A 13,113-nucleotide genomic window follows, 5' to 3' on the forward strand; every position below is an offset into this window, starting at 1 on the left:
ACAGAGGGATGACCCTTTATTCATAGGGACTTAACATGAGATAAATTCGGGACTTTTTGACGCTGCCGACTTAGGCGAAGTGACGAGTTACACGCTGCCGACTTACGCCTAGTCTACTGTAGTTCTGTATCGCATGATATTTAACCTCCACCATCGAAGATGGATGGAGGTTACTGTTTTCACCCCTGTCTGTTTGTTTGTTTGTGAACAGTATTACGGAAAAAACTCCTGGACGGATTTCGACGAAACCTGGTGGGGGGATTAGGTCTGGTCCAAGGATCATGCCATTAGATAAAAAAAGAAATTTTGCAACTTTTTTTTCAAAAAATTTTCGATTTTTTTTTTTGGCATTTGTACATGCACGTCGATCTAGTTTAGTTTATTCAATCGTGGTTCAGTAGAGTCTGATCCCTTTTGACCTACAATGAATAAGATATCAGGTTCACTTAAGTGACCTAGCAGTATTGGCAGCGGAGGTTTTGCACTCTCCCGAGTGCTACCCCTCTAGTTCAAAAAGTTTTTGGGCCCGATATGTTCTCGTGGATCAGGCATTACGTGACGGAGGTGTGCGCTCCACCGAGTGCCCTTCTAGTTTTTGTTCTGTGACAATGCTTAGTTGGCTGTGGTTATGTGATTGAGTGTACATGTGGATATTTAAGAAGATGAGTGTTTCCTGTGAAGAATAAGGTAAGTAGAGTGTTTGTGGGATCTCAGCTTCTGATTATATTAATGATTATATTAATTTCCCATGCTTTGAGGCCTCTCAAAGATAAGCCATTTTGGACGATTCCACAACTTATTATTACTAGTACGTGCCCGTACGTACAAAAAAAAAACAAAAAAACTTTGAAACCGCGAGCCAGAAACAACAACCACACAGTCTGTTCTTTTGCTCTCGTAAACAACGACTGGATTGGGGCATTGTGTTTATCTATAAATGCGCATAAGAAATCGAGAAATTATTAGAATACATGAAGTCATCACTATCCGGAAGTCCGCACGTTGTAACCCGTAATGGGGAACTCGGCTGAGGTTCTCTTCCCCATCGGCCACGCCTACGCAGCAACGTGTCTTGTCATTGGTTGGTAAATAAATGGCCATAACTTGGGAAGCACTTGTCCGATTAATATCACATCTTGAAAAGGCACATACTCAGGTCCCCAGCAATATACCTGGCAAGTTTCAATTAGATCGGACCAGGGGTTGGCGAGAAACAGCTGTCACAAACACACACACACACACACACTGCTGGAATTATAAATAGATGATACTAGCAAGGACCCACGGAACATCCACACAATGTGAAATGCGACATCAAGTCCTCAACTTACCCCATCCTCTCACAAACCGCAAGTCATGAACGCCCACCCCCTCCCTACATCTCCCAAACTCCAAGTCCTCAACCTCTGGCCTCCCAACACCAAGGCCTCACCTTCCCCCACCAAACCCAAAGGCATCAATCTCCTCCCCACTCCAAAACCCCTCCACACTACAACTCAACACCCCCACCCACCAAAAGTCCGAAACCCCCACCCCACCCGAACTTGTCCCATATTTTGCTCTCCCCCCAACCCCAAGTCCTCACCATCCCCCAACCATAAGGTGTTGATCCCCCTCCACACTTCAAGCCTTCAAACCCCTTCAGAACACAACTCAAGCCCCCCCTCCCCCAGCCACCAAAAGTCCTCAACATCCCCTCTCCCACCCAAAGCCTCAACCTCCCCCATCCCAACTGTGCTCCATCTTTGCTTCCCTCCCAAACTCCATCCCAACCCCAACTCTATCCTCCCTCCTTCTCATCGAAGCAGATGGGTATTCCCACAATGATCATTACATCTTTCTTCATTAGCTCTTCAAAACAGCGGAATATTTAACTTTGTGCCCTCCCCTATCATGCTATCACCGACTTCACAGAAACTGCGAACGAGACAGCTCCGAGATGTTATGGCCCATCACGGTCGCCTGTCCAACTCACAATCCCATGAGATATGCGAAAACCCCATGGAATTGCAGCTCTCCAGTGACCACGAGCAGGCTAATTATGCCAATAAACGACCCAAACCAGTTTTCTTACTGATCAATATGTCATATACATACATCGTTAAAAAAAATAAATAATGATAGATGTTTTCTTTCATAGTCTCGCGAGATTCCCGGAAGTCCTCAGACAAAGACCTTTATAATGACATGGGTTTTATGATCCTTGGTCAAGTTGTTCAAGAATAAAATATCCAAAAATAATCGCAAGGATCCACATAACATCCGCAGTGAAAGTCCTGCTTGAGACCATGCCACATAGATATTTGGGCGGTATATGGACCATGACGCCTATTGGTTCAAAATCCTTTTAACACTTAGATCCAGGCGTCAGCAACTTCACACCTTTCCAGTCCTGGGGTCTGGGAGACCCGGCAAACATGAGTGTAAATCATTTTATTCTTTTGTAATCAAAGTCTATGCTCATGGATGAGTATTTGCTCAAAAAAAATTGATTCATTGATCTTTTTGTTTGGATTCATTGATCTCCACAACTTTGTGAAAACATTTACAGCTTTCCAGGTGTGTCAGGTCTGGTGAACCCATAAGACAAACAGTAAGACCCATAACAACAGGAATCGAAGCTGTAAATCCAATCTCAAAGAGGTTAAAAGCACCAAAGGGAAGTCGATTCGAACAGGGAAAGCTCACAGGAGGAAATGAAATGGACCGATCTTCACAAGGCCGTAACACCGATCGCCTCCTAATACTTTCAACTGTCGCTGTGGTAGTTTTACAATGAAGGGAACACGTATTGGGAGTGCAAAGTGATTTGTGAACACGACAACTCTGAGGCTTCTTTGCCTTCACGTCGCAGTGAGCACCAAGATGGCGGCGGTGAGATTGAAATCTCTCTTCAAAGCACCTCACCTCACCCAAAGGCCTCAACCACGAATTACAACCTCCTTCCCCTTTATTCCCTTTCATTAAAGCTAAAGGGAAATTGTTACATCATCATTACATATTTATTCCTTTCCTCATCGAAACAGTGGAATATGTGGCTCTTCATGCCAGTAACTCAGAATGAGTACACAAATGTCACGTGGGTGGGTTTCAGGAGATGGAACAGAGACTTACCTGGTCTCAAAGTGTGTGTGTGTGTGTGTGTGTGTGTGTGTGTGTGTGTGTGTGTGTGTGTGTGTGTGTGTGTGTGTGTGTGTGTGTGTGTGTGTGTGTGTGTGTGTGTGTGTGTGTGTGTGTGTGTGTGTGTGTGTGTGTGTCCAAGCTGCAAAAAAATTTTTTTTTACCATTTGAGATTTTGTCATCAAATTCTCAACAAATATAATAATATAAATTATTATATTTGTTGAGAATTTGATGACAAAATCTCAAATGGTAAAAAAAAAAAAATAAATAAAATTATGCGGCTTGGATTCCTCCCGGGGGTAAGCGGCATCAAATTCTCAACAAAACTCGATTTTGAGAATCTTGAGAAGACTAATGAATAAAATTTACTTTTCTTTTATTTTCAGTTGTTGTTTTCATCAAGTTTATTTCGAGTGCAAATCAAACATGGATGGCATTTCCATTTTAGATGTTTTCTAGTTTTGTGTATTCTTATTTGTTCCTTTTTCCTTTGTTCTTTTCTTACCTTTTCTCCCTCCCCCTCCCCTTAACCTACTTTCGCTCTATTATGAGGTTTATTTTTCAATAAAAAAACAACAACATTTTCAGACAAACAAAACGTTAGAGTCATTCCAAAACTTGCAGCACCACATTTATAAACTTTAGATAGTATTGTTGACAAAACTTATTCATGTCACATGATTCTCCATAACCCCTATCCTGTTCGTATTGAGGTCCATCTTTGGGCAGCTTTTTGATCCCAGCACATAATCCTTCCTTATGAAGTGTCCCTAACACAGATGGGATGACAGACATGTTCAACAGATGCAAAGCATCTTCCCACAAGGCTGATTTTCATTTTTGGGAATGAATGTATCCAGGGAGTCATATCGACTTAAATCCGGTGAGTATGGTGAATGGAGAAAAACCTCCCAGCCCCAGGAGTCTAAAGTGTTGGGACACCTTCTTTACCTCGGCTTTCCGTCACGGCGACATCTTTGGCACTCGATGCCATTTACTTTAATCAAAGGAACAAAAAAACATTAAATGTTCTGAATAATTTCATATTCACCAGACATAGCAGTAAGTATTGAGACAGTATTCGTGTAATGTTGTGATCACCGAAAGCAGTGGTCCCCAACCTTTTGATCCCACGGGCCGCATTCACTACTCCCAAGGATGTTGGGAGCCAGAAAAAAATTGATTCATTTTATTGATTTTTATTGATGTATTTTATTGATGCAAATTGATTTGATTCCTCCCGGGGGTAAGCGGCAGTGGCCGGCAGCGGCATTGTGTAAACCCCTTTAAAATTGCTACATGGAAATGTGTTTTGATTGGAAAGTCCTCGCGGGCCGCAGTATAGGGCTCCATGGGTCGCATGCGGCCCGCGGGCCGCAGGTTGGGGACCAATGACCTAAAGCTTTTACTTCAAAAAAAAAAGTTTCAGCATTGAGAGAAAATTTTTTGCAATCACACTTGATCACTTAAAAGTGACATCATTATTTTAAATGTCATCTTCAGGTTTTTTTTTAACTTGAACACACAATATTTAACAACATGAGCATGAAATATGAATGTTTATCACTTGAAAATGGTCATTGTTTAAGTGAACTTTGATCAGCTTGTACTAATCATATCCAGAGCCGGATTTAGGCACGGCCAAGCTGGGCAGTTGCCCAGGGGGCCTCCACATATTTCATGAAAAAAAAATTGTAAGGAAAAATGTATTTGTGAGTGCCTGAATGGTAGTTGGTAGTTAGTGGAACAGATATAAGATATTCATCTTATCTCATTCTCTATTTGATATAGAAGTTCAGATTCTTTGTTCTTGAAAAATATACTTTATGGATGACTGTAAATATGTCTTGTCACCTTTTTAGTATTCTAAGGTAGGGTGGGCCTCCACTACTGAAGGCTGCCCAGGGAACACCACATGTCTAAATCCGGCACTGATCATATATAAGAGCTGTTGTCTTGTACTGAGCATTCAATGAGATTAAGAGGTGTCTTCTTTGCTTGCAGTGATCCCACCACCGTGTTTGTTGATGTGGTCTTCATAACACTGATTGCAAGCAAGTGTCAGTCCCACAATAAGGGAATAGAAAGCCTTGAAGTCGAGGCCTCTTTCGCTATCGTTTTGCAAGCGTTGCAGCAACTCTTTCATTTTGTCATCATCTCTCAACTGTTGTCGCACACGGCCAGGAAGGGAAAGGAACACTTTCGATCGGTTTTTAGAAAATGAATCGCACAGGACAGTTGGATGTCAATCACAAACTGATTACGTCACTACTTACTCTTTTAAATCTTCGTCTGTGTATAAATGTAACTCGATTATAGGTAAAACATCCACACCGCACAATTCTACCTATTTGGATACAATACGTCAATGCCAAGCTGTTTGTCTGTCTGTCTGTATGTCTGTCCAGATAGAACTTTAGTGTTTTTCACCGCAGCCGCTTGTTGGATTGAGACGAAATTTTCACCATAGGAGCGACGAACTCATGTAGAATGTTTTATTGATAATTATGACATCGTAGGTCACGTGGTGTGGCAGCCATGTTGGAAAAACCGAAAAACTTTGGACCTCTATCTCTGAAACCGCACCAAGCAAAAAATTGAAACTTGGCACATGGCAAGTCTTCCTCATGAGGAATAAGTATTATTTTTTTTAATGATGTCATTGGCGTCTTGTTATGACGTCATAATTTCAGATGTAGAACGCAACATCCGATCAGTATGAACATTTTTGAGGGTCATCTCTGGATAAAATGGTCCACAGAAAAAAAAATTGATGACGTCATCGGTTGTGTGATTCAGCAGCCATATATTCTTCTCTGAAGTGGCTGAACAGATTGAGGCACCACTTTACACATTTGACCGCCTATCAATGAGGAACAAAAGCTTTACGCATATGACATCATGGGTCACATGATTTGGCAGCCATATTGAATTTACCCTAAAACCTATAAAAGTCTTCTTCTCCAGAACAGCTGGACAGATCGAGGGGAAACTTCACACAAATGTTACCAAAGCCTTCGGTGTACACGTTTGTTGAGGAATAATTCATAGGTCACATGGTTTGGGAGCCATATTGGATTGAAGAAAAGTATTAAATAATGTTCAAGTTGATCGGATGCATGGTCTGGCAGCCAGAATTATTTTATTTTTTGATCTGGGTTATTGTTTTTTTCTTTTTTTGATTTTTCAAAAAAAAAAATTGTTTTTTTTGAATGAGACTCACTTGGCGGTGCTTGGATGGGTTTGAGGGTAGAGGATTAGCAGCTGAAATGTGAATCCGACTAGGGTTCCTCCTGATGACTTGATCTTTGCTTTTTGCTTGTTTGGGTTCCTTCTGATTACTCCAATGCACGACTGGACCTATTTGGTCTTCCATTTTATTTTAATTGAATTTATTTTTATCCCATTCTAAGTTCAGTTGAATAAAAAAAAAACAAGGTCATGCGTCAGGGTCAGATGTCCAATCAAAGCGGGACGTCTTGGTACCTGATCATCACTGCCAACATTTATAAAGTGTCAGTTCTAGTTATGCCTCTTATTAATTATGTAACACACCAGTACACAAACGCCACACAAAATACACCCCATGAAACTACACCAAACACCATACAAAACAAGACCTGGCGAGGGTCTGCAATCTCTGATTGCTCTTTTTCTTGTCATATTTAGAATAATTGGTTTGAGTTAACACCTGAGAAAATATTTACAACATTAATATATTTGAGATACTTTTTCAGAATTCTGTGTAAAATAAGTAAATAAATGTGTTTTGTTGAATGACAGTGCAAAGTTATACAAAGCAATGGGGTTTTCAAGGTGCTATAAAGACAACTATATCACTGATAGAGATTTCCAAGGTGCTCTAAATCTGCCAATGCTTCCCTCCATGCTGTCAGGTGTCAGGACATTGCAGGTGCATACCAAGCTGAGTGTTGGAAGATGTGAGTGAAGCAGTTCTTCCAGATCCTCAGTGCTGATAATCCTTCTCCCATCCTGCAACCTGGAATAGCTGTGGAAAGTTGAGATAATAGTCTCCAATGCTTTATCCAGATTGGTTGCCATCCTTGTTGTAAATTGGATGCTTTCTTGATTCCACTTCACCTGCTGGGAGTACATTTTTTTTTCTATACAAGGTCAAGGCTCATGGAAGAGCTACACCATAGAATGGATCACAACACAACAGAACAAAAGGAAGAGTGGAGAGGGGTGAGAGGACAGGACACAAACAGCAGAATTGAAGGACAAAATAGAGGGAGACTTGGACAAGCAATGGGTGTGGTGAGGAATTAGTGGTAGGGAAGGATGCATGGGGTGGACAAAACGGATACAGAAGCAAATTTGGGAATTTGGAAAGGAGGTGAGCTTGGGGATGGGTGGGTGGGGGGGGGGGGTGGTTATTAACCAGGGTAGAAAAGATCATGGTTTTGGATTGGGGATAATCTAAGATGGTGGTGAACAGCGCTTTTGAAGACCTAGAGGAAAGAATGAGATTGAAGAGGATGTGGAAGTTGGTTCCACAGGCGGGAAGAAAGAGGAACAAATGAGTGGAGGTGAGCAGTGATCCTGGAACTAAACGCTTGGATTGTGTGATAAAGTTAGGTATTTGGACTCTCTCATCACCAATGGGATTATAATCTTAAAGAGGAGGCAAATGTTTTTACTCTCTAAGTTTGTAATGGGATGAAAAGTTTCATGTCCCTTTAGTCACAGTGAATGTGCAGAGGAAATGCTTCACTGTTCTTGGCTGCCCAGGATTTGATATTGAGGAGGCCAATAAATACAAGCCCAAATCAGGATAGTTCCACTTTGTACATTTAAGAGTTTATGGAGCAGCCAATCCAATGAAAAAAAAAGGTTTTCAATTTCAATAAATTCACCAGACTCGGTGATGTAATGGGTAGAGTGTTTGCTCTGAGTCTGTGTGGTCGGTGGTTTGAACCCCGGCTGAGTCATACCAAAGACTTTAAAAATGTTGTGTGCTGCTTCCTTGCTTGGCGCTCAACATGGAAAAGTATAGAGCGCAGACAAGCAACCATTGTGCAGGTTTGACGGGCCTAAAGTTTTTACTCCTGCATTGAAGTTCCTTGTAAGAGAACATGTGTTATTGATTATTATGCAAGTCGCCCAGTCCAAACACAGCACCTTTATCCCATGACTGCTAAATTCTCATGATGGGGGTATCGGGGCGGCAGGATATCTTAAGAGAGCTGTCGTGCCTGGATTTGAATCTCGACCTAGCTATAAACTCTCACCCTGGTGTTTCACGTGTAGGATGAGGCATCGACGTGTGTACCATCCATAGGAATGATGTTAATCCGAAAGACTTCTCTGCCAGCAGTAGTTGTTGGTGGGCATTAAATATACCATGCACAGTGTTTCATGAATAGGAAAATGTATCACCAGTATCCTGGTCAAATGCCAAATTCCTGCCTAAAACGGTGGGAACCAGGTGATCTGGTCTTCTGGGCTATCCCTTGACACCAGGTTACACTGTGTGCAATCTCAGTGTGTGTTTAGTAGTTGTATGGGCACCAGCTTTTTTTCGAAGTATTGTTTAATTATACAGTTGGAAACGAGTTAACTTACCAAAAATAAACTCGATATATGTATATATATATATATATATATATATATATATATATATATATATATATATATATATAAATATATATATATATATATATATATGTATGTATATATGTATATATATATATATATATATATATATATATATATATATATATGTATGTATATATATATACCCCCAGAACATAAAAAAATATAATTTGACTGCAGTTCGATCCCTAACTTCAGTTTCCCCTTGCAGGGAACCCTACCCTTCCTCTTCTACTCCTCCTCCCCCCCTCTCTCCTCCCCCCCTTCTCTCCTCCCCCTCTCTCCTCCCCCCTCTCTCCCCCTCTCTTCTTCCCCCCCTCTCTCCTCCTCGCATTGCCTACGACCAGATACATTCAAAATGGCTATTAGATTGCATTGTTGTGTAAAAGCGGCAATATTCGTCCAATTTTCTCACTTTTGCTGAAACTGAAACTTGAACCATCTTAGCGACAACAACAAAAAAAAGTGAAATCATAAGATGAATTGGAGTTAAGATATAGCCGTGAGGGAGTCTGAATGGACTTTATATTACGGGTCTTAGTTTCACTTAAAATGCATTTTTGTCTGAAAACATGAATTTTTATCCAATTTTGTTCCCGTTTTTTTTGCAACGGATAAGTCCCGGAAAAGTCCGTGGCCCATCAGGTTGTTTAGCAACTGCGAACACCAAACCTGGCAGGATCCTCGCTCTTTTACAAACACATTACCTTTTTCGGTGGTTTGGCAATGTCAATTGGGGTTCGTACCCTCGGTGCGCACCCGTCTATTTATTCCTACAGCTGAGCAGAGCCGTGAGAACCCACTTACTAATTATGGAGCCAATGAATGGGGCAGAACTTCCCGTCTGTGTAGTCTTTACACGCTAAATCGAGTCAATGCAGGAAAGGATGAAATGAACAGGTAGGAAACGGGTAATAGTTCAACAAGCACATATATTTCAAACATAATCAAAGCAATCAGTGGCATGTATTTATAAATAATGATCAAATGATAGTTAAACAATACAGGCAGGCAAAGACACATGAGGAAAGAAATTACCCGTAGCACTTATTCCCCTTCTACAATCTTATCTTAACCAGTTATACACACATGGTGCAGGCAGGGTCGTACCGTGGAAACTTTGAGAGGAAGAATAGAAGACAGAGGCAGAGCAAGGCGTAGGTTCAGCCTTTGACTTACAATGGCACATGTCAACAGACATATGCTAATCCTTAAACAAGTTAGGAATGAGGAAAAGCAGAAAGGTGCAGATGCGATATCTGCGATGTATGTTTAAAGAGGAAAAGAAATGTGAGGTGTGTGTGTGTGTGTGTGTAAAGCCTCGCCCGGAAGGATCAAGAGGCAAATCATCGATAGCTCTTTTAAAATTGTGATTCCCTTCATGAGTCTAGGTAGATGAATAGGGGTTCTTAGAGGATAGCAAGAGACAGATAGTGTATGATAGTATGGAGTTATCTTCCTGGGCTGGGAACTTGTCTGCTCTTGTGCATATGTCCCGTACATGCCTGGTCACGACGCCGCTTGCCCAGGGCTACTTGGCCCAGTCTTGGTGCAGCTTGTCTCAGCTCCAGCCTGATCGGTTATGGCAGGCGACTTCTCCTTGGCACGAACAGGCAGGCAGCTTCTTCCTCAGGTCCCCAGGACGTTCCAACAGCTGTGAACAGTATGGTGTTTTGCCTTTTAAACAGCTTGAATGGGGTGGAGGCTTTTGGGGGAGGGGAGCATCAAAGTTCATGGGAGGTGGAGTTCCTTGGAGCAAAGGTCATGGCTTGCTCTTTGACTCGTGACAGCGCGTTCCCATTAGTGCACTCATCAGTCCACAGCTCCTTCGACTGTCAATCATCCTTGAGTTGAGGTCCTCCCCTGAGTCAACGCTACTTCCTTTTATCTGGGTTTTCCTGCCCGGTGATATTTCCTGCCAAAATTGTTTGAAAATAGGTATGCTGTTCATTTCCTCGTTGTATGTGGTGTGGTGTCCAATAATGTGGTTGTGTGTGGTGCTGTATGAGGAGAATAATAAAATAAAGAAAGGAAATTTACGAATAGCGGGTTGCACCCGATATATACGTGAGGACTGTTAAAAGATAATTTGGAAAAGAGAGAGCCAATTACCTCCATCCGAATTTCCAGTTTTTCTTTGCTGATAGTTTCCTTCTGTATCCATCGTGTCCACCCAGTGTGGCCTCCCTTATGGCTCGCTCATTCCTCTCCACATCCCTTCTTTGTGCTTGTCCATCCATTTTGTCCTCCAACCCTGCTGTTGTTGTTTACCTCTTCTTTTTCTGCTGTTCATTTTGTTCTGTTACGTCCTGATCCGTTCTGTGTTCTCGCTCTTCCATGAGCCTTGACTTTACATGCAAAAAAAAATCAGTCCAGGGAAAGATTGCCACAGACCACAATTTTTTTGTATATATTGTCGAGGCTTGTATTTGAGACAACGCAGAACGCATAACAAAGGGAGCAGGAGACGAGCGGTGAGAGAAGGAAGCACAACAGCAGCAGGGAACTGGGACATCAGGAGATCTGTGGAAGGGAGAGGGATAGAGCAGGGTACACCGGATAAACAAGATGGACACCACAGGGACTTTCAGGAAGGAAAACAGGGAATTTGAAGGAGGTGGTTACGGGGTGGATTAACGGGGGTAGAAAAGATCGAGGATTTGGATGGGGGAAGATAAGAGATGGTGGTGAACAGCTGTTTTGAAGACCTGGAGGGAAGAGTGGGATTGAAGAGAGTGCGGGAGTTTGTTCCAGAGTTAGAAAAAAAAGAGGAATGAAAGAGTAAAGGTGAGCAGTGATTCTAAATTTTGGTAGTTTCAGCAGAAGGGGGTTGTTGGCGGACCTTGAGCGCCCTGTGGAAATATAGGGGCAACAGAGCACTGACATAGCAGGGGCGACAAGGCCGGAGAGGAGACGGTCGAAGATGGAAGGACCACCGAAACAAGGAAGTACAAGAAATAGAAGGAAATGTCACCTCAGGAAAGAGTAATTCGGCAATATCGTCTGAAGGTCTCTGCAACCCATCGAACGGTGAGCACAATACGCACGTCTCATGAAAAGGAAGACAAATTGAGCAAATTATAACAACACTAGGAGAGACAGCCAACGGCTTGCAATGAATTGTACGAACAGATTGACCATCATAAGAAGCACATACACACACACACACACACACACACACACACACACACACACACACACACACACACACACACACACACACACCTTCTTTCATATGGCAGCTTGGTTGCCAGGTGGCTATCTTTTTGTTGGGACACGACTATGCCACTGATGCTGTGCCCCTCTACCAGTGTACTCATCCTCATGTCACTGACCTCAGAAGGATGACATGCTGAGTCAACCACACCTGGTGTTAATTCAGTTGGGAACAGGGCTTGAACTCAGGACCCTAAGATCCCAAACCAGCCATACTAACCACGAAGCCAACAACAGCCTTTACATATACACGTATACACACACACACACACACACACACACACACACACACACACACACACACACACACACACACACACACACACACACACACACACACACACACACACACACACACACACACACACACACACACACACACACACACACACACACACACACACACACACACACACACACACACACACACACACACACACACACACACACACACACACACACACACACACACCAACGAATGAAAGAGATGTTCGAATGAGCACATAACTATTACTCACTCATTGATGGCAAAACGTGGAAAGAGACACAAACACAGTGGTTGGCTGACTAAGGGGATTAGAAACTGCTGAGAGTTTGCTGTGCAGATGATGTCACAATGGTGTGGTATGGCACACCAGGTGTGGTCAGATTATATCTGTTTACTCGATTGGCTTAGAAATCAGATATAAAGCAAGATGGGGTGTTTGCTTTCAATATAAAAATGGGTTAACCTGAACGAATTAGGACCAGACTGGTGGGTTTTCATTGAGTTTGTATTTTGTGTAATATTCAGGAAAGGAAAGGACATACTTACTCTCTTTGTAGTCATTCTTTCTGTGAAGTGCATTTGTCTTTTCCTACCTTTGTGGTTTTTATTTTTTTAAGGATTTTTCTTTCTTTACCTGTATTCGAACATTGTCTCTCTTTTTCTAATTGTATGTTTTTTTTTCTGTCTTTGCCAGTAAACGTTTTTGTGTTTTCAGTACTCTTGTTACACACTGCTCCATTTCCGTTGATGATTCATGGTAATTGTCATGCCCTGTCGACATCTCTCCATTATGCGTTCTTCTTCCCTGACCTCTCGAAAGGTGCTCTCATGTCGATGCATTAGAATGACCAAGCAATTATTTGTATTTTATATGGGAACTTTATCTAGGA

The 13,113-nt window shown here is 42.1% G+C and overlaps 1 protein-coding gene across 7 annotated transcripts; it reads right to left on the reverse strand.

The window, feature by feature from the left end:
* Nucleotides 1–3,434: 3,434 nt before the first annotated feature.
* LOC147020724 (protein S100-A1-like) lies at nucleotides 3,435–12,571 on the reverse strand. Of its 7 annotated transcripts, none has more exons than XM_085896286.1 (4): nucleotides 12,474–12,506; nucleotides 11,714–11,788; nucleotides 7,045–7,224; nucleotides 3,435–5,287 (listed from the first exon to the last, which is right to left on the reverse strand). In XM_085896286.1, the coding sequence occupies exons 3-4, from the start codon at nucleotides 7,183–7,185 to the stop codon at nucleotides 5,102–5,104; spliced, it is 327 nt and encodes a 108-aa protein (XP_085752412.1). In that variant the 5' UTR covers nucleotides 7,186–7,224; nucleotides 11,714–11,788; nucleotides 12,474–12,506; the 3' UTR covers nucleotides 3,435–5,101. The 7 variants fall into 7 exon arrangements, with proteins under 7 accessions (XP_085752412.1, XP_085752408.1, XP_085752407.1 ...); XM_085896282.1 differs by lacking the exon at nucleotides 12,474–12,506 and adding an exon at nucleotides 10,852–11,262 and having other exon boundaries at nucleotides 7,045–7,227; nucleotides 11,714–12,262; XM_085896284.1 differs by having other exon boundaries at nucleotides 3,436–5,287; nucleotides 7,045–7,227; nucleotides 12,474–12,554.
* Nucleotides 12,572–13,113: the final 542 nt, after the last annotated feature.

This window comes from Eptatretus burgeri, chromosome 9 (assembly GCF_056783735.1).
Source record: "Eptatretus burgeri isolate ZD-2024b chromosome 9, Ebu_testis_v1, whole genome shotgun sequence".
Lineage (NCBI taxonomy): Eukaryota > Metazoa > Chordata > Myxini > Myxiniformes > Myxinidae > Eptatretus > Eptatretus burgeri.

Coding starts and splice junctions, on each gene's coding strand:
- LOC147020724 (XM_085896281.1), bottom strand. CDS start 11,974: ATGAAAGAAGGTGTGTGTGTGTGTGTGTGTGTGTGTGTGTGTGTGTGT. Junction 7,225..11,713: donor CCGAATTACTCTTTCCTGAG/GTGACATTTCCT, acceptor TACTCCCAGCAG/GTGAAGTGGAATCAAGAAAG. Junction 5,288..7,044: donor ATCTTCCAACACTCAGCTTG/GTATGCACCTGC, acceptor GTGCGACAACAG/TTGAGAGATGATGACAAAAT.